The sequence below is a fragment of the Eucalyptus grandis genome, chromosome 4, assembly GCF_016545825.1.
Source record: "Eucalyptus grandis isolate ANBG69807.140 chromosome 4, ASM1654582v1, whole genome shotgun sequence".
In the NCBI taxonomy this organism is placed as follows: Eukaryota; Viridiplantae; Streptophyta; class Magnoliopsida; order Myrtales; family Myrtaceae; genus Eucalyptus; species Eucalyptus grandis.
In genome coordinates this window covers 5,417,975-5,444,316 of record NC_052615.1, presented here as the reverse complement: position 1 = coordinate 5,444,316, position 26,342 = coordinate 5,417,975, and the positions used below count along the sequence as shown (strand labels likewise).

The window sequence follows — 26,342 nt, the reverse complement described above, 5'->3', positions numbered from 1 at the left end:
AGCAATTTATTAGATGAAAGCAAAAGGATTTTACAACGTTTAACATTCGTGAAGTTATCTTATTGTCCAAGAGAAGCCAATTAGGCCACCGACTAGGTAGCAAAAGCTCATCGCCTCAAAACTCTTTTCACAAATTGGGTGTCCGCACCACCCCAACCCCTTTCAAGTATTTTATGTTCCAAATCCAATCTATCATCTACTTGTATTCCTCGCTTACGAAGGAATGAATGAACTATTTCAGACCCAAAAAAAAAAACATTCTGGTTTAGTTGAGGAAGGCCTGAAACTTTTGGGTCTCCTTAGCTGAGATGGACTCTTGGACAATGTTTATCGATTCAAAGAAAGAGAGACAACGAGGCAGAGAAGATGGATGGCGAGCACGATCGAAAAGGACAGTGTGAAGAAGAAGGACGAGTGAGGGATAGAGCAAGTTCATGATGACGATATGGGTTGGAGTAGAGGCAGGATGGCGTCGGATCGGTGGCTATTCCGGACGATAGAGATGGTCATGGCAGGCCTGGGCAGCAATCGTAAATAGTTTTCGCGAATCCAATGCTCGAATTTGTTTTTTCAAATCTCAAGGAATCGATTGTTTATGTTTCACATTTAATCTAGCTTTGTCCATGTATATCCAAATATTACCAAAAGTTAGGTAGGATATATCAAATCCTATCATATCTTTATCCTATTCAACCTTAGGTTTTCCAGTAAAATTGTCTAGATGACTAAATGCAGTCTAGGAGAAGCTCAAACATGGAAATGAGAAATACTTAATTTTTTGTGCTCTTAAGAATGAGTGATCCTCTTAAGGTGTCTAATGGGCCTACAACCTTGCGCCCACTTATGTGTTAGACCTAGTGTAATTTCGGCCACCCCACTTTTAAGCCCTAACGAGCGAACGGTGTCAGCTCCAGTCCATGCACACGCATTATGCTTATGAGTATATCACGATTTCCACATCGATTTGTACTATAACTTTGGATTGCTACCCTCAATCATGTACTATAACTTCACCAAATCCGTCTTGGAAATGCCCATCGAGGCGTAGCTTCGACATGTGCTTCGCAAGACGTCTTGCAATAGATGCGCCAGTGCACCTCGGAGGATAACTCATATTTAGTGCACCCCATAGGAAGAGCTTGTATTCTTCATATTTTATGCCTCGGCTTCGGTCATGAGACATCCTTTATAAATGAGCCCGGAATGGGGATAGTAGTGTACAGAGTTTGCTCGAGCCTTTCCTACATCAAGGAAATCTCTGTAGGAACTCGTCAGTCAAGGTTGGTCTTTTCAAAACAACAATGATAATGCGCTCAAGACGCAAGTCCCGCTCCCCTAATTACATCCACAAGACCATAACCCTTCTGAGTAAAGCGGGCCTTCTTCTCCACTGCCATTTCCTTCATCGATTTCGCGACGACGAGACCACGGATTGAGATTGTTTCGAGATTCCCTATTTCCTAATTAATCATGAATTTGCCTTTGGTCATTAATTAGTTTCTGACCCTAAAAAAAAAAAAAAAAAAAAAAAATTAGATTTACACAATCGAACCCGATTCGTTATCTTCATATGGACAATAATGATGAGAGGCGGGCCCATCTGGGGCTTCTGTGCTGGGCCCTGCGAATGAGGCCCAACAACAAAACAGGAGGGCTTCTCCGCAGATCGATGCACAGGAAGGAGAGATGACGTCACGTGGGCCCCCCTCTCTCTCTATCTCTCTCGCAGTCTGTCCGCCAACTATTTTCTGCCGACAGTTCAAATCAGTTCCTCTAGCATTGGGAAAGCCTAAAGCTTCATTTATTTCGCAAAAATATTCATAATTTAAAAGTATTTCTTAAAAATAATTATTTATATCACTTGAAATGATTATAAAAATTTATCCATTTATTTTTGTAAAAGATATTAAAATTAATTTTAAAATGATATTTTTTAAATTACTAATATTTCACGAAATTAATATAACATATGACCGATGAAATAAGCATGAAATCACGTTGTCTTAATTAGCATGGGGGCATTCTAAAATTCGGGCCCTTATCCAAAGTGAATTATTGGGAACCTCTGTTCCATCGCCGCGGGTCCCGCCACACCATCATGATTTGCCCCCAGCCCTAATTAGCAAAGAAAGAAATATCAAATGAATGGATAAACTTCTTGGTCGATCTTAATTCGCGTGCAAAAGAATGGTTTGCTTTCGGAGAAGTCCGTGATTTGCGCGACTTGTTAACCAAGATGTTCTTTGGAAACCACATATCTTTTTGGTACGAGAAAAAGTACCTATCTTATCCTTGATTTTCTATGGTCCTTTCAGGTTAAACTAGTCCTTTCAGGTTAAACTATGGATTGAGCCGCTCGTGAGAATTTTCTCTTTGCATCAATAGTGGTACGTGGTGAATTCCGATTTGTGTTGCGCGGTGCTCGAGAATATAACAACAGCCCGACACGTTATTTAGCAAGTCGATTTTGTAGACCTATTTTCATAAGTTCGGTATTTTTTTTTTCAGGATTTTATTAAGTTTATTGTCGGTATAAAAAGTATATATTCATCGCTGGATGAGTGATACGTGAAAGAATTCTTTTGCAAAATTGACTCCGAAAACACGTGTCCCTCATCAAATAATGAGCGCGTAAAATTAACCTAACAACGGTACTCTTTCATATTCGAAAGTGATGTTTTTACTACTATTGTGCTTTTCCTTTATTGGTTAAAATAAATTTTCCCCGATTCTCGTTTTTACGACTTTAATGTTGTTTGGAGTCCCTAAATCGCTTTATCCGAGCAATGTCGTCCTTAGAAATTCCTTTTCTTTCGCAATTCACACTTCAAACGCTTGGACACGAAGCTGATACAGCCATTCACAACTTGCACCGTGTATATGATGATTTCGACATTGATTTGGGCTATAACTTTGGATGGTACCCTCGATCACGTACTATAACTTCACCAAAGCCATCTTAGAAATGCGCATCGAAGCATAGCTAAGACATGTGTTTCGCAAGATGACTTGCATCAATTGTGCCGATGCGCCTCAGAGGACAATGCATATTCAGAGTGAGCCGGGCCTTCTTCACCACCGCCATTTCCTTCATTGATTTCGTGACGACAACGACCATAGATCGAGATTGTTTCGAAACTCCCTATTTCTTACTTAATCAAAAAATTTCCTGTGGTCATTAATTAGTTTCTGACAGGGAAAAAAATGATTAGATTTGCATAATCAAACATGATTCATCATCTTCAAATGGACAAAGATGATGAGAGACGGGCCCATCTGGGGCTTTTGTGCTGGGCCCTGCGAATGGGGCCCAACAACAAAACAGGGGGGGCTTCTCTGCAGACTGTTGCTGCACGGGAAAGAGAGATGACGTCACGTGGGTCCCCTCTCCTTCTCTAACACTGTCCTTTCCTCTCCCTCTTGGCGGGCCACGTGTCCCTTCAATATCTTCGTCAGGCGGGGCCCGCGGGCGGAGAAGCACAGTCCGGGCGCAAAACGACGCCGTGGGCCGTCGGGCTCTCCGCAAGATCCTCGTGTAATCGTATTGTATTTGGAGAACCGTCGCTTTCGATACAGAATCGGGGGTAACGTAAGCAATAATATCTCTCTCTCTCTCTCTCTCTCTGCCCACCACCACCAACGATTTTCGGCCCACCGTTCAAATGAATAAAGTGGAGTTCCCCTAATTTGGATAAGGCTTAAGTTTCTTCTATTTCACAAAAATATAAATAATTTGAATTTTAAAAAAAAATTAATTAGTTATATCGCTTTAAATAATTAGTTAATATTTTTTTATTATTGATAAAAATTTATATTTAAATATTTTCGCAAATGGTGAATTTTTTTGTTTATTTATTTTTGTGAGAAATATAAATAATTATTTTTTAAAAATTTTAAATCATTTATTTTTCTTGAAACTAATATGGCATAGGGATGATTTTTTTTTTTTTTCGGTTAATACCTTGAAAAACCCCAAACTGGTACACATGTGACAAATTTACCCCAAACTATTTTTTTGACCACCAAAACCCAAAATTGGTATACCTTTGACAAATTTACCTTAAACTAGTACACTTGTGACAAATTTACCCTCTGTTAGTTTTAGTTAAATTTTATTGTTAAATTATAAAGTTAAATAACACGTGACAATTGACCGGTTTATCAATTTGGGATTTTACACTCTATTTGTCATAGTTTATAATTTTTGTGATTTTTTTGTGGTATTAATCTAATTTTTTGGAGGGTATATTAGTCACAAATTTACCAGTTTGTGGTTTTTTGTGGTCGAATAAATTAATTTGGGGTAAATTTGTCACGAATGTACCAATTTGGGGTTTTTTTATAGTTAATCAGGGTAAATTTGTCACAGGTGTACCAGTTTGGGGTTTTTCGTTGTCAAAAAAATAGTTTGGGGTAAATTTGTCACAAATGTACCAGTTTTGGGTTTTTTAAGGTATTAACCCTTTTTTTGGTTTGTCTTACTCTAAATTTAACTCACTTTCAATTTTTTGCTCTACTTCTTTACAGAACGTGAAAGTCGAGTTTTACATCTAAAACTAAAAGCGCGCATGATAACCATTCGATTTTTATTCTAGAACTCTATTTCTATTTTAAAAAATAGACTACATTTGATAACATAATTTCATTTATTTATTTATTTCTGAAACAAATTTTAACTCTAGAAATAACTTTGGAATAAAAATGAAAAGTAAAAATTGTCTACTCTTCTGATTTTGGTACAGAAATAAGAATTAAAAACTCTTCTTATCACTCATCCTCTCTACTACTTGACTGCCCACCTCCCATTCGCCATTGCTACTATCCCTCACACTACTCGTCATTCGTCTACCACCTCCATTGCCACCCTTACCCATTGTAACTGTCCATCACCGTCTTGGAAAGAGAAATTCCGTATTATTATCAAACAAATTTCTATTCTGAAAATAGGATTTTTACGTTGTTATTAAACGCATATTTTCGTTTGGAAACTCATTGAGAAATAGAAATGAAAAAGATCTATTTATATTTTAAAAATTAATTTCTGATCAAAATAATTATCATTCGCGCCTAAATATCATGAAATCGAACTATCCACCTCCCTTTTCCTCATCAATGATTATACACGGACTACTGAACCAATGGAGAACGGCGTCGTCTCGGTTTAGTATTCGGGGAGCACTCTAAAGTTGGAGTCGCTATCGAAAGTGAATTATTGGGGAACCCATGTTCCATCAACGCAGGTTCCGCCTCGCCATCATGATTTTCTGCTCACCTCCATGAGCGAAGAAAGATCAAATGATTGGATTTACTTCTTTGTCGATCTTAATTCTCGTGCAAAAGAAGGGTTTCCTTTCGGAGACACCCGGGAATTGCGCGACTTGTTACGGAAGATGTTCTTTGAACACCACATATCTTTGTGGCGCGAGGAAAAGTACCTATCTTATCCTTGATTTTTTATGATCTTTTCAGGTTAAACTATAGATTGAGCCACCCGTGAGAATTTTCTTTACATCAGTAGAGGTACGTGGGGAATTCCGAATTTTTGTTCCGAATATAACAACAATAGCAAATCGATTTTGTAGACCTATTTTCATAAATTCGGTAATTTCTTTCAGAATTTTATTAAGTTTATTTTCGGTATGAAAAGTATATATTCATCGTTTGATAAGTGATATGTGAAAGAATTCCTTTGCAAAATTGACTCCCAAAACACGTGTCACTCGTCAAATAATGAGTGTCAAAATTAACCTAACATCGGTACTCTTTCATGTTCGAAAGTGATGTTTTTACTACTATTATGCTTTTCCTTTCTTGGTTAAAATAAATTTTCCCTCATTCTCATTTTTACGACTTTAATGATGTTTGGAGTCCCTAAATTGCTTTATCCGAGCAATGTCGTCCTTAAATATTCCTTTTTTTTTGCAATTCACACTTCAAACGCTTGGACACGAAAGTTGATACGGCCATTCACAACTTGCACCGTGTCGACAAAACTCCTTTGGCAAACTTTTGATGTGGAATAAAACACAGAAAAATTTCTAAAGAGTTTGAGAGAGAGAAGTAGGTAAGGTATGACCATTGAAGTGGCGATTGACATGAAAGCTAAGCAAGGCGGGGCCAACAAGGGTCCCGTCTTCGCCTTCACAAACGCTTGTCTTGTGATTGATTAGGTCGCCGTTGCCATCGCCCAAGTCCATGAAGGCTTCACATTTGTCATGGGTTTAGGAATTCTCCGTGTCATTATCTTTACTCTATTTGAACTACAAGATTTCCCGTATCGCAATTTGAAGTGTGCTCCTTTCATTATCTTTCGCAATGCAGTGATGATTGCGCTTAAATTAATGTAGTAATGTGACTTTGAACGTGTTCATACCGTCATATTAAATGATCTCGACAGTTTGTTTTCTGTCCACATAATGTATACAGCTTTGGCTGTGAGTTGGGCCGGTTCGATGGCTCTATACGAACTAATTCTTGATCCCTCTGGAAATCGCAATTTGAAGTGTGCTCCTTTCATTATCTTTCGCGATGCGGTGATGATTGTGCTTAAACCAATGTAGCTATGTGACTTTGAACCCATATTAAATTCAAACAAACAATAAATCTACCAAAAATGAATCACACATCTTGAAATTACTTTTCGCTTTCATTGTCGTGGCTAGACTCTACTCTAGCACATCTCCCGATTGTAGTGATGTGTACCTAAGATTTAGATTATAGATGTATTTATGTGTATCTTTGCTCTTGTGAGGATTTTTTTTTATCTTCTAAATTAAGCATGACATAAAATGGATAATTATACAAACAATCTCTAAATTTTGGTCAAATATAGAATATTGTCCGTGAATTTTTAATTTATTCAATATGGATCTTAAACTTTTGGTAAATATTTAACATAGTCCTTGAATTATTATATCTCCGAATTCAATTGAGTCTTTGGATTATCTAGTCTAAGGATTAAATTGAACATGTATTAAAAGTTTAGATATCACATTGAATGGATTGAAAATTCAGGAACGATATTATACAATGGGCAATAATTGAAAAATCACATTTAATAAATTAAAAGTTCAAGAATAATATTATACATTATGTTAAAGTTTAAGGAACTTTTATGTCATTTTCTTTAACTAGTACACTCATGATATATTTACCCTAAACTAATTTCAGTGCCAAAACATTTAAAACCAATGCAATTGTAACACGCTTTCTCTAAATTGATTCCACGTCACTTAAAAAACTTAAAGCAATATACTCTCAACAAATCCACCATTCGTTAATTTTCATTTAGTATTCAGGTTAAACTACGAACATGAAAACATGTGTGGCAATCCACCTGTTTGGCGCATATCCAACATAGAGATTCAGCATGAAGGACTCTTTAAAAAAAAAAAAAAAGTCTTCAAAAAAATCCAAGCTCATCTGATGGATCCCAATTCTGTGAGGAAGAGAAAAATCATGGAAAGAGTCACGAAACTTCAGCCACATCAGGGGAAGCATTCGAATCGTTTGCAATGTATCTCTTCACAAGCTCTTCAATGAAAAATGCCAAATCCATAAGGAATAGGATACTCATTCTTTAGTGACAATTTATGAAGTCTCGCAGATTCTGTCTCATCTCATCTCCAGCTAGCACCCTTTTGATGGCCGCAGACATCAATTCCTCTCTGTTCTTGCCATCTCTAGCGACATCCCTTCTAGGCAGGAGCTCCTTTAGATTCTGGACTGTGCTAAATACCCTAACTTTGTCCTAAGATTTTGGTGATCCTAGAAAGAGATGTGCAAGTTCAATGTTTGGCCCAGCTCCCAATCTCAATTCGTTTTGTTCAGATCCGACTTTCTACAACGATGTAGCTTGAAAATTCATTTATGTCGAATTTTCATGTCGGATGAATTAATTGCTCCGTATGTTTTCATGTCATCAAATCATTAGGATGTTGGCTAGAAGTTAATAGATATTACATTAATTACAGATATACTGATTTTGAATCTCTTAAAACAGGAAAATTAATTTATATTATATATTTTATGGACATATCAATATGGATTTAAAATTAATTTGGCCATGTGGTCCGAACGTGTACCCAATAAAAAACATGGAGCTCGAAACAATCGTGCTTCCTAATAACGCTTTTGCCGACATGTCACGTTGGCAAACCGAAACAACGGACTCATCCTCATCCTTGCCGACGGGCAATCCCACCTGTCAAATCCACCAAATTTAATTTTATATTTTTCTATCAAGACAGAAAGGAGCATTATTAAGATCAGCGGAGCACAAGGACGACGCGGGCCCCACGTTATCGGGTCAACGGCCGCGATCTCTCCGCGCAAAGACCACAAGTTGGTTGGGGGAGAAAAGAAACCGCGGGCCCCGCCGTGTCGGCAGCGGGACACGTCTCCCGTCGAGGGGGTTAAAAGCTCGCGTTGTCAGCTTCCGCCACGTCGCCCGCTTTGACGGTTAGCTTTCGGGGGCGCGGGGTTTGGCCCCCGCCCCCGCCCCGAAACGACGCCCACGCGCGAGAAGGGCACGCGCCCCACGGGGAAAGGAGCGTACAAAGGAAGGGAGTGGATGCACGCGCGCCCCGCGCGTCCAGAGAGGGGACGGTTTTTGGAAGGAGACCGCGTGAGGGGAGGAGACTGCCGTGACGAGTGGCGTGCGCGTTTGTGAAAAGGAGTGAAGGGGGTGGGGCCCGGTGGGGACGCTTCTGAAGAGGATCCATGTGACGAGAGGCCGGGGGGCGGATACCGAGCGGACAGGATGGGGCAGAATGACGGGATTGGACTTTGGGAATTGCAGCAGTTCAAACTCTATCTTTTTTTTTTTTTTTTTTTTTTAAAGAAAAAGCACGTTGAAAATCTTAAATTTTATTGTAAAAGTAGAATTGACATACAACATTTTCAAAATGTGTAATCTAATCTTATAACTTATCGAATTTGGTACTTCATCTAATTCGATTAACAAAAAATACTGATATTATTTTATTTTTATTATTTTCATGCTCCTACGTTGCCAAAATAAGAAAGAGAAGGATAAAGGATCCCCTTTTATCTAAGTTTATGATTTTTCGTATATTTCTCACAAATTTAAATAGTATTTTAGATTAAATAACCAAATTTGGACTAGGACAACACCGTTTTAACCTTATATTTCTTATTTTGGCCACGTAGGAGAGAGAAAATAATAAAAAATTCGTGTAAGCTTTTTTAGTTAACTAAGTTGGATGGGATTAATGAAATAACTTAATTTTACTAAGTTGTTAAATTTTAAAATTTGATTGTACTTTTTAAAAATTTTAATAAAGATTTGCCCCTCACATGCCAAACATATGTCCCCAATTTTCTAGAAAAAAAATTTGTGTAGATAATAATCCGTGTGCTCACGCTTTGTAAGAATTCAAAAGAATCTTAAAATAATAAAAAGAAAGATAGGTAGAGGATTGCAACTACTGGTTTTAGCATTGTCTAGATTTAATCTGGAACCTAAACCTATTTATTGAAACTTACCATACATATTATAGAATCTAAAATTTATCCTGTCACAAAATTCAAAGTCTACCCAAATTCCGTCTTTATTCTTAATCGAACAATTGTAGTGAATATCTTTAATGACTACCATTTGTGAAATCACTAACCATAACTCATATTTATATTAATATTAATAAAATAAAAGTCTTGCTATGAAATAGAAGCATATATTAGTAGTTTCAGTTTACATACTAATTATTGTAAGCTGTGGTGCAGTACAAGATGGTATGAAGACATAAAATAAGAAAATCACAAACTCATATTCCAAGTTCTTAATTACACGTTGAAATTCAAAACCTGCTCATCTCAATCAATTTCCTAATTTTTAGAACTCAAAATTTACCTTACATGCCCTTGAACTTTAAACTAGGTCAATTTTCAGTCTCGTTCTCTAATTCTTAATTCTATCCCAAAACCATGATCATCTCTTAACTACAACCATCTTCCCATAGCTACAGAGAGTGCCATGACCACTTCGCAACGGAGGTGGAGAACCTCAAGACCCCCGAGCCCTAGCCACCATTTTGGAGGGTCATTGCCGCCCTTGGTGATGGGACTAGAGGGTTGAGCAACCCTCTCGAGATTGCGAGCAAAGGTTCGAATTCAAAAAGCAATTTGAAGTAGAATTACAATGGCGGCAACATAAATTGCCAACGCAAGTTTCAAAAAGCGAAAAAGGCATTTTTAAAAATACATTTGTCGTTATTGTGGTTATTCTTTCTCTTGGCAGGTGATAGATCCGTTAGCTACGCGTTAGGACCGTGGGATTCGATAGCCGCACGGACAAGAACATCCCCGATTCGCAGGAAAGCGGGTCAAGAAAAGAAACAGAGCCCCAAAACAAGCCAAGAACCTAAAAGGGCATTCCCGTCCTTTCGCGCTCTCCCCCACCACCTCAACGGTCTTGTCCCCTTCCCTTCCTTCATCCCCTCTGCCTTTCTCTCTCTCTCTCTGCATTAAAAGAACGACGCAACAACATGCTCCACCACCACGAATCGAAAAGAAAAAAAAATGCAGCAAAGATAATTCCCGAGCAGACCGAGCCGCGCAAGCAAGAGAAGCAAGGGAGCGAGGCGGCCCCCACAGACCAGCTCATCCGATCACTTCTCCTCATCACCACAGCAGCAGCCAGATTTCTCTCTCTCTCTCTCTAAAGACCCATCTGCCTCCTCTCTCCTCCTCTCTCCAGTGGACACCTTTGCGTTATAATAACTCCTTTGCGTTACAATAACTCCACCACCACCACCCTTTCCCCTCCATCCCTTCTCTCCCCAACCGTCACTCCTCCCTCTACCCCCGACCTTTCCTCTCCTACACACTTCGCATTCCGCGAGAAAAAAAAACTGTCTTTCTCTTCCTTTCCTGGCGCTGTGACGCTGTGAAGGAAGCTTGGTGCCGAGGCGGCAGGGTAGGCAGCAGCAGCAGCAGCGGCGGCGGCGGCGGGGGATACCAAGATGGATTTCAGCTCGTTCCTGACGTCGCTGACCACGTCCTTCGTGATCTTCGTCGTCCTCATGGTCCTCTTCGCGTGGCTCTCCAGCAAGCCCGGGAACAAGGTGGTGTACTACCCCAACCGCCTCCTCAAGGGCATGGACCCCTTCGAGGGCGGCAACTACGCCTCCCGCAACCCCTTCTCCTGGATCCGCGAGGCCCTCTCCTCCTCCGAGCAGGACGTCATCGCCGTGTCCGGCGTCGACACCGCCGTCTACTTCGTCTTCCTCAGCACCGGTGAGTGGCCGTGCCGTGCCTTTTTTTATTTTTTCCGCCGTTGTCTTTTCCTTTCTTGCTTTGTTTGGGTGCTGGTAACGTGACGTTGGTGGTTCTTCTGGGGGAGCAGCGGCTGCCGGGGGCGGCGGGGTCCGTCGTTGTTCATAGGTTGGTTTGAACGCGGCGCTTGGGTGTGTCTTTTTGCAAATCGAGTGGGAGTTGTGGACTGTTCTTTCTGAAGATGGCTTCTTTTTGTGTTTTCTAGTGGTTCTTAGGTGAAGAGGTGGCTGCACCTTTTTATTGGTTAATCTTTCTTTTATGGTTGTTGTTTTGGTTTGGCTCGTTTATGGTATATGATTTTCAGTCTGTTTGATGATTTTTAGTGGTTGATTTGGTTGCTAAATCATGCCTTTAGGACAATCCATTTCAAGGGCTACATTGACACTTCTCGCAGCATTTCGCTTTCATGCCATGGCCGGAGTCCTATTCTGCATCACTTGATTAAATGCGCAATTTGTGCAGTAAGAAGTTAGACTCACCTAGACTGCAATACGAAAATAGGTCTTTTTTTCTTGATAGCGAGTGGATTTTGAGTTTCTAGGGCCAAATATGTATCCTTTTACTCGAGCATAAAGCCTTCAGCACCTGCAATTTGTGCTGCTGCATTATCCGAACTGATTGTCATCGCTCCTTTTCGCGTTGTGGTTAGTGAACCCAACCATTTATTTGAACACATATTGTGGGGCTGGTGATACATACCGCTTGCACTAACAGTTGTGCTTACCCGGAAGAGTTGATATTGAGGCCCTCACCATACTTGCATTCTGTTGTTGCAGGAAATTAGCTATAATCAGATTTTGACGAGCATTCATATGTTTATAACCTCTCAAATAAGTTAGGCTTTATGATATGGGAAGAGAAGAGAAGAGGGGGGGGTGGATTTCTTCATTTAAAGGAGAAAAGAGAAGTAGATTTTCTATTTTCCTAAGAATTTTGCCTGTGTAATCCTATATATTGGAAAGTAATGGTCGTGTATTCAAATTGCTTTTGGCATTCTTAGTTACGTAAGAGTTCAACATACTAGCAGGAAATCTATCTGTTGTCTGTTATCATAAATTACAGGCGATTGAAATTCTCGATACAAATGAGGTGGGACTTATAAGGAAGCCTAAAATTGCCATGTTACTTTTATCCTATGCTTTGCGTATTCTCTGCAATCACTCGATTTATGGCATACATATTGGTATCGAGCTCCCCTGCATGGTTAGAACTCTGTTTTGCATGTTTTTGAATCCATAATTGTGGAAGCTTTCACTTTAGTTTTTCTTGTATTGTTTTTGATGAACTCTTGTGCTTGTATATCTGAAACACTCCTCCGTCTGTAGAAGTGACAATCCTGAAGACTTTTCCCCTTTTTACTTTGTGACAGTGTTGGGAATATTAGTTTTATCCGGCATTGTGCTCCTACCGGTTCTTCTACCTGTTGCTGTCACTGCCAAAGCTGCAACCGCATCATCAAACACAACCAGCAATGGGACATTCAGTGATCTTGACAAGTTGTCATTGGGAAATGTGGCAGTAAGTTTTAGAACTCTTGTATGAGGATTTTTCTTTTTTCTTGTCTTGTCAAGGGTAGAAAGAAATGTTGCATTTCCTATTTCCACCATAATTTTATGACATTGATTGAAGTAGATTTGGGAAACTATGGAGGTATTCATCATATCATACTTGGTGGGGAAGGAATTGGTGGACAATGTTGTTGTGTAGAGAAAATCAGTGCTAGTTTTCTAAGTCATATTTGTTTGTATGTACAGGATAAAAATTCAAGGTTGTGGGCATTCCTGATAGCTACTTACTGGGTCTCAATTGTTGCATACTACCTGTTGTGGAAGGCATACAAACACGTTTCAGCTTTGAGAGTAGCTGCTTTAATATCTCCCGAAGTGAGAGCAGAGCAATTTGCTGTCCTTGTGAGAGACATACCTCCTGTCCCAGGAGCTCAAACTATGAAGGAACAAGTTGATTCATATTTCAAGTCTATTTATCCCGATGCATTTTACAGGTCGATGATAGTGACTAATAATAAAGAGGTATGCTTTTATAATGTTTCTTTCTAGAATACACTATTTGCTCCTCAGTTGTTGCTATGCTAAGTCTTGCTATAAGTTCTGCAAACTTTGTCCTTTTTATAACTATATCGACATGCATGTGAGTATATATTGCAACTATTTAAAGTATCTGGTTGCTGGCTGGAATGCACAGAGGTGAGAATACCATAAAAAAGACTGTGTGGTTCCTGATGGTTAGTCTTTTAATGATTTCTCCACCACAGTGGCGGTGCAGCTAGTGCTATATATCATGATACTGGTTAGGAACTGCTGACCTGGCTTTGGACCATTTTCATAATTAATTCTAGTTGAGGAGGATTATAAATTACTGTGGGGCTTGATGAGTAATTATGTATTATTGTGGGGCTGGATGAGTATTGAGCCCTTTTGTTATGTAGAGGTTCTCAAGGAAAGACCCAAGTAAAAGGGAGATAGCAGTTTGTCGGGCAGTTTTAAGTGGGAGTGTGATACGAAGTCACAAAACAAGGAAGTGCATTTATGTGGTTTGTCATATGGCAGAAGTAGCCGCGCTATTATTGATGAACCAAAGACCACCATAGAGAGACAGTCCTACTTAACACAAATAGTTGAGGTCATGACTTCATTGTATGTGTATTGAAAACAATCATGGTTGAACCTTACCCCACTGTACGGTTGCTCTCTGATTTATTAAAGGACAAACTAGATGTTTTTCAGTACCAAGAGAGCGGTTGTGAATGCAGTATTCAATATACCGTAGTTTACTTCCTAGTTCACCTTAAAAAAAAAAAATCATGGTTTATGGACTTCTTTACTGTGCCACAGCTGCAAACCCGTATTGTTCATAGAGGCATTATCTCATCCATGCCCAGAAATACTTGGAGGGATAAAGATCTGTCGTATACTTAAAGTTCCTCTGGTGAAAGTTTTGGTCATATATCATGACAGAGAATGTAGGCATAGTAGAACAACTTGTTCTGTTTTTTTTATTTTTATTTTCATCCATTGAGAGACCTTTCCTTGTTATATTATATCATGTAGGTTAACAAAATCTATGAAGAGTTGGAAGGGTACAAGAAAAAGCTTGTACGCGCTGAAACAATTTATGCAGAATCAAAGACAACTGGCAAACCTGAAGGAGTAAGACCCACAAACAAAACCGGCTTCCTAGGTCTTCTTGGGGAAAAGGTGGACAGTATAGAATACTACAGCCAGAAGATCAGTGAACTGACTCCAAAGCTTGAAGTTGAGCAGAAAGCCACCTTGAGAGATAAGCAGCAGGCAGCGGCTCTGGTCTTCTTTACTAACAGGGTGACCGCGGCCTCTGCAGCACAGAGCCTGCACGCCACAATGCTTGACACATGGAATGTGATGGATGCACCTGAACCTCGTCAAATCATATGGACTAATCTTAAAATTAAGTTTTTCGAGCGACAGATACGGCAGTACATTATCTACATTATAGTGGCTCTGACCATATTCTTCTACATGATTCCGATCACATTTGTTTCCGCCTTTACGACTCTGGAAAATCTGAAGAAATATCTCCCGTTTTTGAAGCCGATTGTGAACATTGCAGCGATCAGAACTGTGTTGGAAGCTTATCTCCCTCAGATTGCGCTCATTGTGTTCCTGGCTTTGTTGCCCAAGTTGCTGTTGTTTCTGTCAAAGCTAGAGGGGATTCCTTCCCAGAGCCATATAGAACGTGCTGCCTCTGGAAAATACTTCTACTTCACGGTCTTGAATGTGTTTATTGGCGTTACTGTGGGTGGAACCTTGTTTGCTACATTCAAAGAGATTGAGAAAGAGCCCAACTCTCTCCTCACAGTACTGGCGGCCAGTCTACCTGGAAATGCAACATTTTTCCTCACTTATGTTGCTTTGAAGTAAGATGTTTTTGTTCCTCCTCAGTCTTCTATTAACTTCTAACTTGCTGAGTGACAGATTCTGATTCTTATTTGATGCGAAAAGGAACAGAAAGAAAAAAAATTGAGTTGGATTTGCTTATGTGTGCATTAGGGCAGTTTGTTATTCTCATAATTTGTAGTCTTCTATTATCAATAGTATGGTTACGTTTCACTTCATAGTTCTTGCATGGACTTTTTCCTCTGCTTTCTTGGTAGAGTGATGATGCTAATGTCTGAATTTGGGGAAATGGCCATCAGGTTCTTTGTTGGCTACGGTCTCGAGCTTTCTCGGATTGTTCCTCTGATTATTTTTCACTTGAAGAGGAAATACCTTTGCAAGACTGAAGCTGAAGTCAAAGAAGCATGGTTTCCTGGAGATCTAAAATACGCGACCAGAGTTCCTGGAGACATGCTGATCGTCACGATTACCCTCTGCTATTCTGTCATTGCTCCTCTGATCATCCCATTTGGTGTTGTATACTTCGGCTTAGGATGGCTTATTCTTCGAAATCAGGTTGAGTGGCTAATTCGACGTCATACTTTTGTTTCAAGTCAAAAAATTTGCACATCTTTGCCTCTTCTAGAGCATTCCTTAACTTTCATATGATCGTTTTGGTCGACAGGCACTTAAGGTTTATGTTCCATCCTATGAGAGTTACGGAAGAATGTGGCCGCACATGCATTTGCGAATCCTAGCTGCTCTTGTCCTTTACCAGCTCACTATGCTTGCCTACTTTGGGGCAAAGAAATTCGTCTATGCGCCTTTCCTGGTGCCGCTGATCATCTCGAGCCTTATCTTTGCCTACGTGTGTAACAAGAAGTTCTATCGCTTCTTCTGCTGCCCGGCGCTGGAAGTTGCCTCACACGAGCTGAAGGAGACGCTGCACATGGAGCGCATCTTCCGAACTTATGTCCCTCCCAGCTTGTGCTCGGAGAAGGTGGAAGATGACCGCTTCGAGGATGCTCTGTCTCATGTTTCAAGGGCGGGCTCGTTTGCTTGATGTAAATATTATCAGTATATTTTCTCCCCAACTGGAATGTTTCTTTCTTGTGTTTATCAAAGCAGGCAAACTTGTAGGAAGTTACGCTAGATTTGGCCAGTAATGTCATAGGAAGCGAATTTGTTTGTGTTTCATCTGTGTAGTTTTTAGTGTAGTTTTGTGCATCTTTTATAAACGTGTTATTGTTCAAGAAAAGATAAAAGAGTGCTTTTATTCGGGTCTTCCTTTCTGCTTAATTACTTTTAACTAATCTCATTTAATCATAGGTAGTAAGTGTTTTAGTGGTAATTTTTAGTGTAATTTTGCACATCTTTTGTAAACGTGTTATTGTTCAAGAAAAGATAGAAGAGTGCGTTTGGTAAGGTATTCCCTTTCTGCTTAATCACTTCAACTGTCTCATTTAATCATGGGTAGTAAGTGTGTAAGTGGTAACTCTTGATGTGTGGCTACAATACAAAGAAGGCTCATAGAAATTACATCATATAATTTTAACTAAAATGACTTTTGTTAAAAACTAATTTCACAACACTAATTATGGGGAAAAATACGAAAAAAAGCAAATTGTCTAGGTACTTAAAAGATTTATACTTCTAATCACACTTATTGCTGCTGAATAAGTGTCCTTTTAACATGTTTTTTCATTAGAATACATAGAATGACATTGAGGGAAAATTGCCCAATTAGTCCTAAAAATGTATATTCAACTCTAAACATTTTAATTTGATTAATTTAGTTCTAAACCCTTGGGCAAATTTCAATATGGTCACTCTGATCAATTTTTGTTGAAAATTGCTGACATAGCGGTTTAGTCATCGTCAGCTATTTTACGCGGCACATTGCCTCGTTAGCGGTTTCCAATGAGACTTGGTCAGAAGGTCTAAATTGAAATTTCGTGTAAATGTTAACATCCATACAACAAGACATTTTGCCCATTTGTAATTTGTAATTCTCCCTCGATGCAAGAAGGAGATGAGTGATGAAATGATGATAGGTGGACACCTAGTATGCTATAACTTTCATATAATGCTTACTTTGGTGTTATAATAATTTCTATCAATAACTTAATGCCATAACTTTTAAAAGATATTCACCACAAAAGCCACAAGTTTTAATGTCTTAACAAATTTTCAGACACTTAGGTGATCGATTGAAAATGTATGGCATAAAATCGAGTGCCATATGAATATTATGGTATTTGTGGTGTCTACTTTCTTAGAAATGGTCATGTCTTTATTTAAACAAGGGGCAACTTTAAGAAAAAAAAATTGTCAGCAAATAAAAGTATTTTGTATCTACATCCCTTTATTATTAAAGAGATAAATGTATTATAATTTCTAAAACTTGTCATGAAGATGAAATTAAATCCTAAAATTTGTTATGAAAGTGTAATTGAGCCCTAAAACTTTTAAAAGAGCTTTAACATTCTAAAACTTGTTAAATTGATCTAGTTAAGTCTTTTTGTTGATTGCTTTTCAAAAGTTTCAAGCTTCGATTATACTTTCATGACAAGTTGTGTGATTTGATTGTACTTTTCAAATTTTTATGATTTAATTGCACTTTCGCGATAAGTTTTGGGGCTTTAATACACTTATATAATTATTTTTTAATGTCAATGCCATAAAAACCCAAATTTAGTGTATTAGTGACAACAAAAACTAAATTGATATATTTGTGATAAATTTATTCTCCGTTAATTTTTATTAAATTTTATCGTCAAGTTCTTGAATTGGATGACACGTGGCTTAACGAATATACCATTTTGGGGTTTTACCATTTATTTATCACATGTGTACCATTTTGTGATTTTGTATGATATTGATCCAATTTTAATGGAAATAAACAGAGGTTAAATTTGTTACAAATGTATTAGTTTGAGAAATTTAATACAAAAGTAATAGTTTAGAGTTTTTGGTTGTAAAAAAATTGGCTTGGGTAAATTAATTACGGACGTAGCTATTTGGGGTTTTTCGTGATATTAATATTATTTTTTATGGTAGAAGTTAAGAAAAGGGAGTTCATTGAAAAGATGGATAAGTTGATGGAAGAAATGGAGAAAAGAAAATTACGTAATCCGAAATTTGTGTATGTCGACCGACCACTACCAGAAGCTAAGTCGGTGTTGACTTATGATGTGTTTGAACTGGGTGGGTATGAACTGTCTACGGAGAGTAGCAAGGCACGTCCCGTCCCGTCGACCACTTGCTACGCGTGAGGACCGCGGGAGGATTCGATTGCCGCACGGACAAGAACGTCCCCGATTCGCAGGAAGGCGGGCGGGTCAAGAAAAGAAAGCGCTCTCCCCCACCTCAACGGTCTCCCTTCCTTCATCCCCTCTCTCTCCCTCTCTCTGTCTGTGCAGTAAAATAACGATGCAACATGCTGCACCACCACGAATCCAAAAGAAAAAATGCAGCAAAGATAATTCCCACGCAGAGCGAGCCGCGCAAGCAAAGCAGCGAGGCGGCCCCACAGGCCAGCTCATCACCATTTTCTCCACAGCAGCCAGATTTTTCTCTCTCTCTCTCTAAGCCCCGTCAGCTTTCTCTCTCTCTCCTCGTCTCTCCAGTCGACATCCTTTGCGTTATTATAACTCCACCAACGCCATAGCCCACCACCACCCTCTCCCCCCTGACCTTTCCTCTCCTGCCCACTTCGCATTCCGCGAGAAAGAAAAAAACTGTCTTTCTCTTTCCCTCCCTGGCGCTGTGACGCTGTGAAGGAAGCTTGGTGCCGAGGCGGCAGAGGTAGGCGGCGGCGGCGGGGGATACCGAGATGGATTTCAGCGCGTTCCTGACGTCGATGATCACGTCCTTCGTGATCTTCGTCGTCCTCTTGGTCCTCTTCCCGTGGCTCTCCCGCCGGCCCGGGAACAAGGTGGTGTACTATCCCAACCGCCTCCTCAGGGGCGTCGACCCCTTCGAGGGCGGCAACCGCACCTCCCGCAACCCCTTCGCCTGGATCCGCGAGGCCCTCTCCTCCACCGAGCAGGACGTCGTCGCCGTGTCCGGCGTCGACACCGCCGTCTACTTCGTCTTCCTCAGCACCGGTGAGTGGCCGTGCCGTGCCTTTTATTTTTATTTTTTCCGCCGTTGTCTATTCCTTTCTTGCTTTGTTTGGGTGCTTGTAATGTGACGTTGGCGGTTCTTCTGGGGGAGTACCGGCTGCCGGGGGCGGCGGGGTCCGTCGTTGTTCACGGGTTGGTTTGAACGCGGCGCTTGGGTGCGTCTTTCTGCAAGTCGAGTGGGAGTCGTGGACTGTTCTTTCTGAAGATGATTGCTTCTTTTTGTGTTTTCTAGTGGTTCTCAGGTGAAGGGGTGGCTGCACCTTTTTATTGGTTAATCTTTCTTTTATGGGTGTTGTTTTGGTTTGGCTCGTTTATGGTATATGATTTTCAGTCTGTTCGATGAATTTTAGTGGTTGATTTGGTTGCTAAATCACGCCTTTAGGACAATCCATTTCAAGGGCTACATTGACACTTCTCGGAGCATTTCGCTTTCATGCCATGGCCGGAATCCTATCCTGCACCACTTGATTAAATGCGCAATTTGTGGAGTAAGAAGTTAGACTCACCTAGATGGAAATACGAAAATAGGTCTTTTTTCGTGATTGAGTTTCTAGGGCCAAATATGACCTGCAATTTGTGCTGCTCCATTATCCTAAATGATTGTCATCGCTCCTTTTTGCAACATGGTTGGTGAGCCCAAGCGTTTTTTTAAACACATACTGTGGGGCTGGTGATACATACCACTTGCACTAACAGTTGTGCTTAACCGGAAGAGTTGATATTGAGGCACTCACCATACTTGCATTCTGTTGTTGCAGGAAATTAGCTACAATCAGATTTTGATGAGCATTCGTGTTTATAACCTCTCAAATAAGTTAGGCTTTGTGACATTTGTTTTGTTTTTTTTTTTTTTTTTTTGGGGGGGGGATGGTTTTCTTCATTTTTAAGGAGAAAAGAGAAGTAGATTTTCTATTTTCCTAAGAATTTTACCTGTGTAATCCCATATGTGGGACAGTAATGGGGGGTTGGCATTCTTAGTTACATAGAAGTTCCGCGTACTAGCGGGCAATCTAATTATATCTGTCATCAGCTATCAATAATTACAGGCGATTGGAATTCTCAACACAAATGAGGTGGGACTTATAAACAAGCCTAAAGTTGCCATTTCTCTGTTATCCTTTGCTTCTCGTTTGTGTATTCTCTACAATCACTCAATTTAATTTATGGCATACATATTGGTATCGAGGTCCCCTGGATGGTCAGAACTCTGTTTTGCATGTTTTAGAATCCATAATTGTGGAAGCCTTCACTTTAGTTTTTCTTGTATTGTTTTAGATGAACTCTTGTGCTTGTATATTTGAAACACTCTGCCGTCTGTAGAAGTGACAATCCTGAAGACTTTTTCCCTTTTTACTTCGTGACAGTGTTGGGAATATTAGTTTTATCCGGCATTGTGCTCCTACCGATTCTTCTACCTGTTGCTGTCACTGACAAAACTCCAATCGCATCATCAGACACAACCAGCAATGGGACATTCAGTGATCTTGACAAGTTGTCAATGGGAAATGTGGCAGTAAGTTTTAGAAATCTTGTACAAGGATTTTCTTTTTTCTTGTCTTGTCAAGGGTAGAGAGAAATGTTGCATTTCCTATTTCTACCATAATTTTAGGACATTGATCGAAGTGGATTTTGAAAACTATGGAGGTATTCATCATATCATACTTGGTGGGGAAGGAATTGGTGGACAATGTTGTTGAGTAGAGAAAATCAGTGCTTGTTTTCTAAGTCACATTCTTTTGTATGTACAGGAGAAAAGTTCGAGGTTGTGGGTATTCCTGATAGCTACTTACTGGGTCTCAATTGTTGCATACTACCTGTTGTGGAAGGCATACAAACACGTTTTAGCTTTGAGAGCAGCTGCTTTAGTACTTCCCGAAGTGAGAGCAGAGCACTTTGCTGTCCTTGTGAGAGACATACCTCCTGCCCCAGAAGGTCAAATTATGAAGGAACAAGTTGATTCATATTTCAAGTCTATTTATCCCGATGCATTTTACAGGTCGATGATAGTGACTAATAATAAAGAGGTATGCTTTATAATGTTTCTTTCTAGAATACTCTATTTGTTCCTCAGTTGTTGCTATGCTAAGTCTTGCTATAAGTTCTGCAAACTTTGTCCTTTTTTTAACTATATTGACATGCATGTGAGTATATATTGCAACTATTTAAAGTATCTGGTTGCTGGCTAGAATACACAGGTGAGAATATCATAAAAAAGACTGTGTGGTTCCTGATGGTTAGTCTTTTAATGATTTCTCCACCACAGTGGCGGTGCAGCTAGTGCTATTTATATCATGGTACTGGTTAGGAACTGCTGACCTGGCTTTGGACTATTTTCATAATTAATTCTAGTTGAGGAGGATTATAAATTACTGTGGGGCTTGATGAGTAATTATGTATTACTGTGGGGCTGGATGAGTATTGAGCCCTTTTGTTATGTAGAGGTTCTCAAGGAAAGACCGAAGCAAAAGGGAGATAGCAGTTTGTTGGGCAGCTTTAAGTGGGAGTGTGATATGAAGTCCACAAAACAAGGAAGTGCAAATATGTGGTTTGTCATATGGCAGAAGTAGCCGCACTACTATTAATGAACCAAAATAAGACCACCATAGAGAAATAGTCCTACTTAACACAAATAGTTGAGGTCATGACTTCATTGTATGTGTATTGAAAACAATCATGGTTGAACCTTACCCCACTGTATGGGTGCTCTCTGATTTATTAAAGGACAAAATAGGTGTTTTTCAGTACCAAGAGAGGGTTGGGAATGCAGTATTCAATATATCGTAGTTTACTTCCCAGTTCAACCTTTAAAATAAAAAATAAAAAGATCATGGTTTATGGACTTCTTTACTGTGCCACTGCCGCAGACCCCGTATTGTTCATAGAGGCATTATCTCATCCATGCCCGGAAATACTTAGAGGGATAAAGATCTGTCGTATACTTAAAAGTTCCTCTCGTGAAAGTTTTGGTCATATATCGTGACAGAGAATGTAGGCATAGTAGAACAACTTGTTCTTTCATCTTTTGATTTCATCCATTGAGAGACCTTTCCTTGTTATATGTTATCATGTAGGTTAACAAAATCTACAAAGAGTTGGAAGGGTACAAGAAAAAGCTTGTACGTGCTGAAAAAATTTATGGAGAATCAAAGACAACCGGCAAACCGGAAGGAGTAAGACCCACAAACAAAACCGGCTTCCTAGGTCTTATTGGGGAAAAGGTGGACAGTATAGAATACTACAGTGAGAAGATCAGTGAACTGACTCCAAAGCTTGAAGCTGAGCAGATAGCCACCTTGAGAGATAAGCAGCAAGCAGCGGCTCTGGTCTTCTTTACTAACAGGGTGACCGCAGCCTCTGCAGCACAGAGCCTGCATGCCACAATGCCTGACAAATGGATTGTGATGGATGCACCTGAACCTCGTCAAATCATATGGACTAATCTTGCGATTAAGTTTTTTCAGCGACAGATACGGCAGTACGTCATCTACATTATAGTGGCTCTGACCATTTTCTTCTACATGATTCCGATCACGTTTGTTTCTGCCTTTACGACTCTGGAAAATCTGAAGAAATATCTCCCGTTTTTGAAGTCGATTGTGGATATTGCAACGATCAGAACTTTGTTGGAAGCTTATCTCCCTCAGATTGTGCTCCTCGTGTTTCTGGCTTTGTTGCCCAAGTTGCTGTTGTTTCTGTCCAAGCTAGAGGGGATTCCTTCCCAGAGCCATATAGAACGTGCTGCCTCTGGAAAATACTTCTACTTCACAAGTTTGAATGTGTTTATTGGCGTTACTGTGGGTGGAACCTTGTTTGCTACATTCAAGAAGATTGAGAAAGATCCCAACTCTCTCCTCACAATACTGGCGGCCAGTCTACCTGATAATGCAACATTTTTCCTCACTTTTGTTGCTTTGAGGTAAGATGTTTTTGTTCCTCCTCAGTCTTCTATTAACTTCTAACTTGCTGAGTGACAGATTCTGATATTCTTAATTTGATGCGAAAGGGAACATAAAGAAAAAAAATTGAGTTGGATTTGCTTATGTGTGCATTAGGTCAGTTTGTTATTCTCATAATTTGTAGTTTCTATGTTCCTTAAAATGAATTCCAGTTTCCTATGGCCATCATGAAATCAATAGTATGGTTATGTTTCACTTCATAGTTCTTGCATGGACTTTTTCCTCTGCTTTCTTGGTAGAGTGATGATGCTAATGTCTGAATTTGGGGAAATGGCCATCAGGTCCTTCATTGGCTATGGTCTCGAGCTTTCTCGGATCGTTCCTCTGATTATTTTTCACTTGAAGAGGAAACACCTTTGCAAGACTGAAGCTGAAGTCAAAGAAGCATGGTATCCTGGAGATCAAGGATACGCGACCAGAGTTCCTGGAGACATGCTGATCATCACGATTACCCTCTGCTATTCTGTCATTGCTCCTCTGATCATCCCATTTGGTGTTGTATACTTCGGCTTAGGATGGCTTATTCTTCGAAATCAGGTTGAGTGGCTAACTCGACATCGTACTTTAGTTTCAAGTCAAAGACTTTGCACATCTTTGCCTCTTCTAGAGCATTCCTTAACTTTCATATGATCGTTTTGGTCGGCAGGCACTTAAGGTTTATGTTCCATCCTATGAGAGTTACGGAAGAATGTGGCCGCACATCCATTTGCGAATCCTAGCTTCTCTTGTCCTTTACCAGCTCACTATGCTTGCCTACTTTGGGACAAAGAAATTCTACTATGCGCCTCTCCTGCTACCGCTGGTCATCTCGAGCCTTATCTTTGCCTACGTGTGTAACAAGAAGTTCTATCGCTCCTTCTGCTGCCCAGCGCTGGAAGTTGCCTCGCACGAGCTGAAGGAGACGCTAGACATGGAGCGCATCTTCCGAGCTTACGTCCCTCCCAGCTTGTGCTCGGAGAAGGTGGAAGATGACCGCATCGAGGATGCTCTGTCTCGTGTTTGAAGGGCGGGCTCATTTGCTTGATGTAAATATCAGTATATTTCCTTCCCACTGGAATGTTTCTTTCTTGTGTTCATCAAAGCAGGCAAACTTGTAGGAAGTTACGCTAGATTTGGTCAGTAATGTTATAGGAAGCGAATCGGTTTGTGTTTCATCTGTAGTTTTTAGTGTAATTTTGTGCATCTTTTGTAAACGTGTTATTGTTCAAGAAAAGATAAGTTGATCAGAGATTTCTCTATGAAAAATACGAATTAAAGAGTGCTTTTAGTCAGGTCTTCCCTTTCTGCTTAATTACTTTTAACTAATCTTATTTAATCATCGATATTAAGTGTTTTAAGTGGTTACTCTTGATGTGTGGCTACAATAAGACTCCCGTAGAAATTACACTATATAATTTAACTTGTGAAAGACTAATTTCACGACACTAATTAAGGGGAAAAATAGGAAGAAACACGATTTGTCTAGAGACTTAAAGAATTGACATCGCGGATATTACATGAAAACAACCTACTCTGTATTTCATAGATTTACACTTCTAATCACACTTACTGCTGCTTAACAAGTGTCCTTTTAACGTGTTTTTTTTATTAGAATACGTAGAATGACATTATGGGAAAATTGCCCAATCTGTCCTAATAATGTAAATTAACTTTTAATTTTATCAATTTAATTCAAAAACTTTGCACAAAATTTCGATATGATCACTCTAATCAATTTTTGTTGAAAATTGCCAACATAGTGGTCTAGTTATTGCCGGCTATCTTACGTAGCGCATTGCCATGTTAGCGGTTTCTAGTGAAACTTCGTGACAAGGTTTATATTGAAATTTCATGCAAATGTTGAACACTAAATTTAAGTTTATAATTGAATTAACATTCATACAATATAATCAGAATTGACCGGACAATTTGCCCATTTGTAATTTGTAATTTGTAATTTGTAATTCTTCCTCAGTGCAAGAAGGAGATGAGTGATGAAATGATGGGATGAGGACATCACACATGCCATAACTTTCATTTCATCATGGGATGAGGACATCACACATGCCATAACTTTCATATAATGCTAACTCTGGTGCCATAACAGTTTCAATCGATAACCTAATGCCATAACTTTTAAAAGTTGTCCACCACAAAAGCCATAAGTTTTAACATCCTAAGAAATTTTCAAACATTTAGGTGATTAATTGAAAAATTATGGCACAAAAGTGAACATTTTCTAAAAGTTATGACATTGATTAAAATGTTATGGTACAAAAGTGTCATATGAATGTTAAGTTTTTTTTTTTTTTTTTTTTACAGAAATGGTCATGTCTTTGTTTAAACAAGGGGTAACCTTTTCTTTTAAAATTTGTCAACAAATAAAAGCATTTCGTATCTACATCCATTTATTATTAAAGTGATAAGTGTATTAGAATTCCTAAAACTTGTCATGAAGATGAAATTAAATCATAAAACTTTTCATGAAAGTATAATTAAGTTCTAAAACTTAAAAAAAAAAAGTAATTAAATCCTAAAATTTGTCAAATTGGTTCAATCAAGTCCTTACATCAATTGCTTTTTAAAAGTTGCAAGACTTAATTATACTTTCGTGACAAGTTTTACGACATAATTGCATTTTTTGAAATTTTTATAACTTAATTGCACTTTCACGATAAGATTTAGAGTTTTTTTTTTGGTAAAGAAGATTTAGAGTTTCGATGCACTTATACCATTATTTTTTAAGATTAATGCCACAAAAACCCAAATCTAGTGCATTAGTGACAAAAAAAAATCAAATTGGTATACCTGTGACAAATTTACCCTCTATTAATTTTTTTTAAACTTTATCATTAAGTTATTGAATTGGATGACGCGTAGCAGTTGACGGGTATACGAATTTGAGGTTTTACAATTCGTATGTTACATGTGTACCATTTTGTGATTTTTTTATGGCATTAATCTAATTACAAACGTATTAGTTTGAGGAATTTATTACAAAAGTATTAGTTTGGAATTTTTGGTTGTCAAAAATTAGCTTAGGGTAAATTAATTATTGATATTGTTTATGGTTTTTGGTGATATTATTCTTATTTTTTTATGGTAGATGTTAA

At 39.1% G+C, this 26,342-nt stretch overlaps 2 protein-coding genes across 3 annotated transcripts; both read left to right on the top strand.

The window, feature by feature from the left end:
* Window positions 1-10,743: 10,743 nt before the first annotated feature.
* LOC104440756 (CSC1-like protein ERD4) lies at window positions 10,744-16,454 on the top strand. The gene is made up of 6 exons (XM_010053714.3): window positions 10,744-11,256; window positions 12,665-12,813; window positions 13,050-13,325; window positions 14,364-15,208; window positions 15,488-15,743; window positions 15,853-16,454. Exons 1-6 carry the CDS (start codon window positions 10,983-10,985, stop codon window positions 16,228-16,230), a joined length of 2,178 nt encoding a protein of 725 aa, XP_010052016.2. The 5' UTR covers window positions 10,744-10,982; the 3' UTR covers window positions 16,231-16,454.
* Window positions 16,455-18,840: 2,386 nt separating this feature from the next.
* LOC104440754 (CSC1-like protein ERD4) lies at window positions 18,841-24,488 on the top strand. 2 transcript variants are annotated; one of them, XM_039311558.1, is made up of 7 exons: window positions 18,841-19,141; window positions 19,175-19,276; window positions 20,659-20,807; window positions 21,043-21,318; window positions 22,366-23,210; window positions 23,532-23,787; window positions 23,897-24,480. In XM_039311558.1, exons 1-7 carry the CDS (start codon window positions 19,003-19,005, stop codon window positions 24,251-24,253), a joined length of 2,124 nt encoding a protein of 707 aa, XP_039167492.1. In that variant the 5' UTR covers window positions 18,841-19,002; the 3' UTR covers window positions 24,254-24,480. The 2 variants fall into 2 exon arrangements, with proteins under 2 accessions (XP_039167492.1, XP_010052015.2); XM_010053713.3 differs by having other exon boundaries at window positions 18,841-19,276; window positions 23,897-24,488.
* The last annotated feature ends 1,854 nt before the right edge of the window (window positions 24,489-26,342 follow it).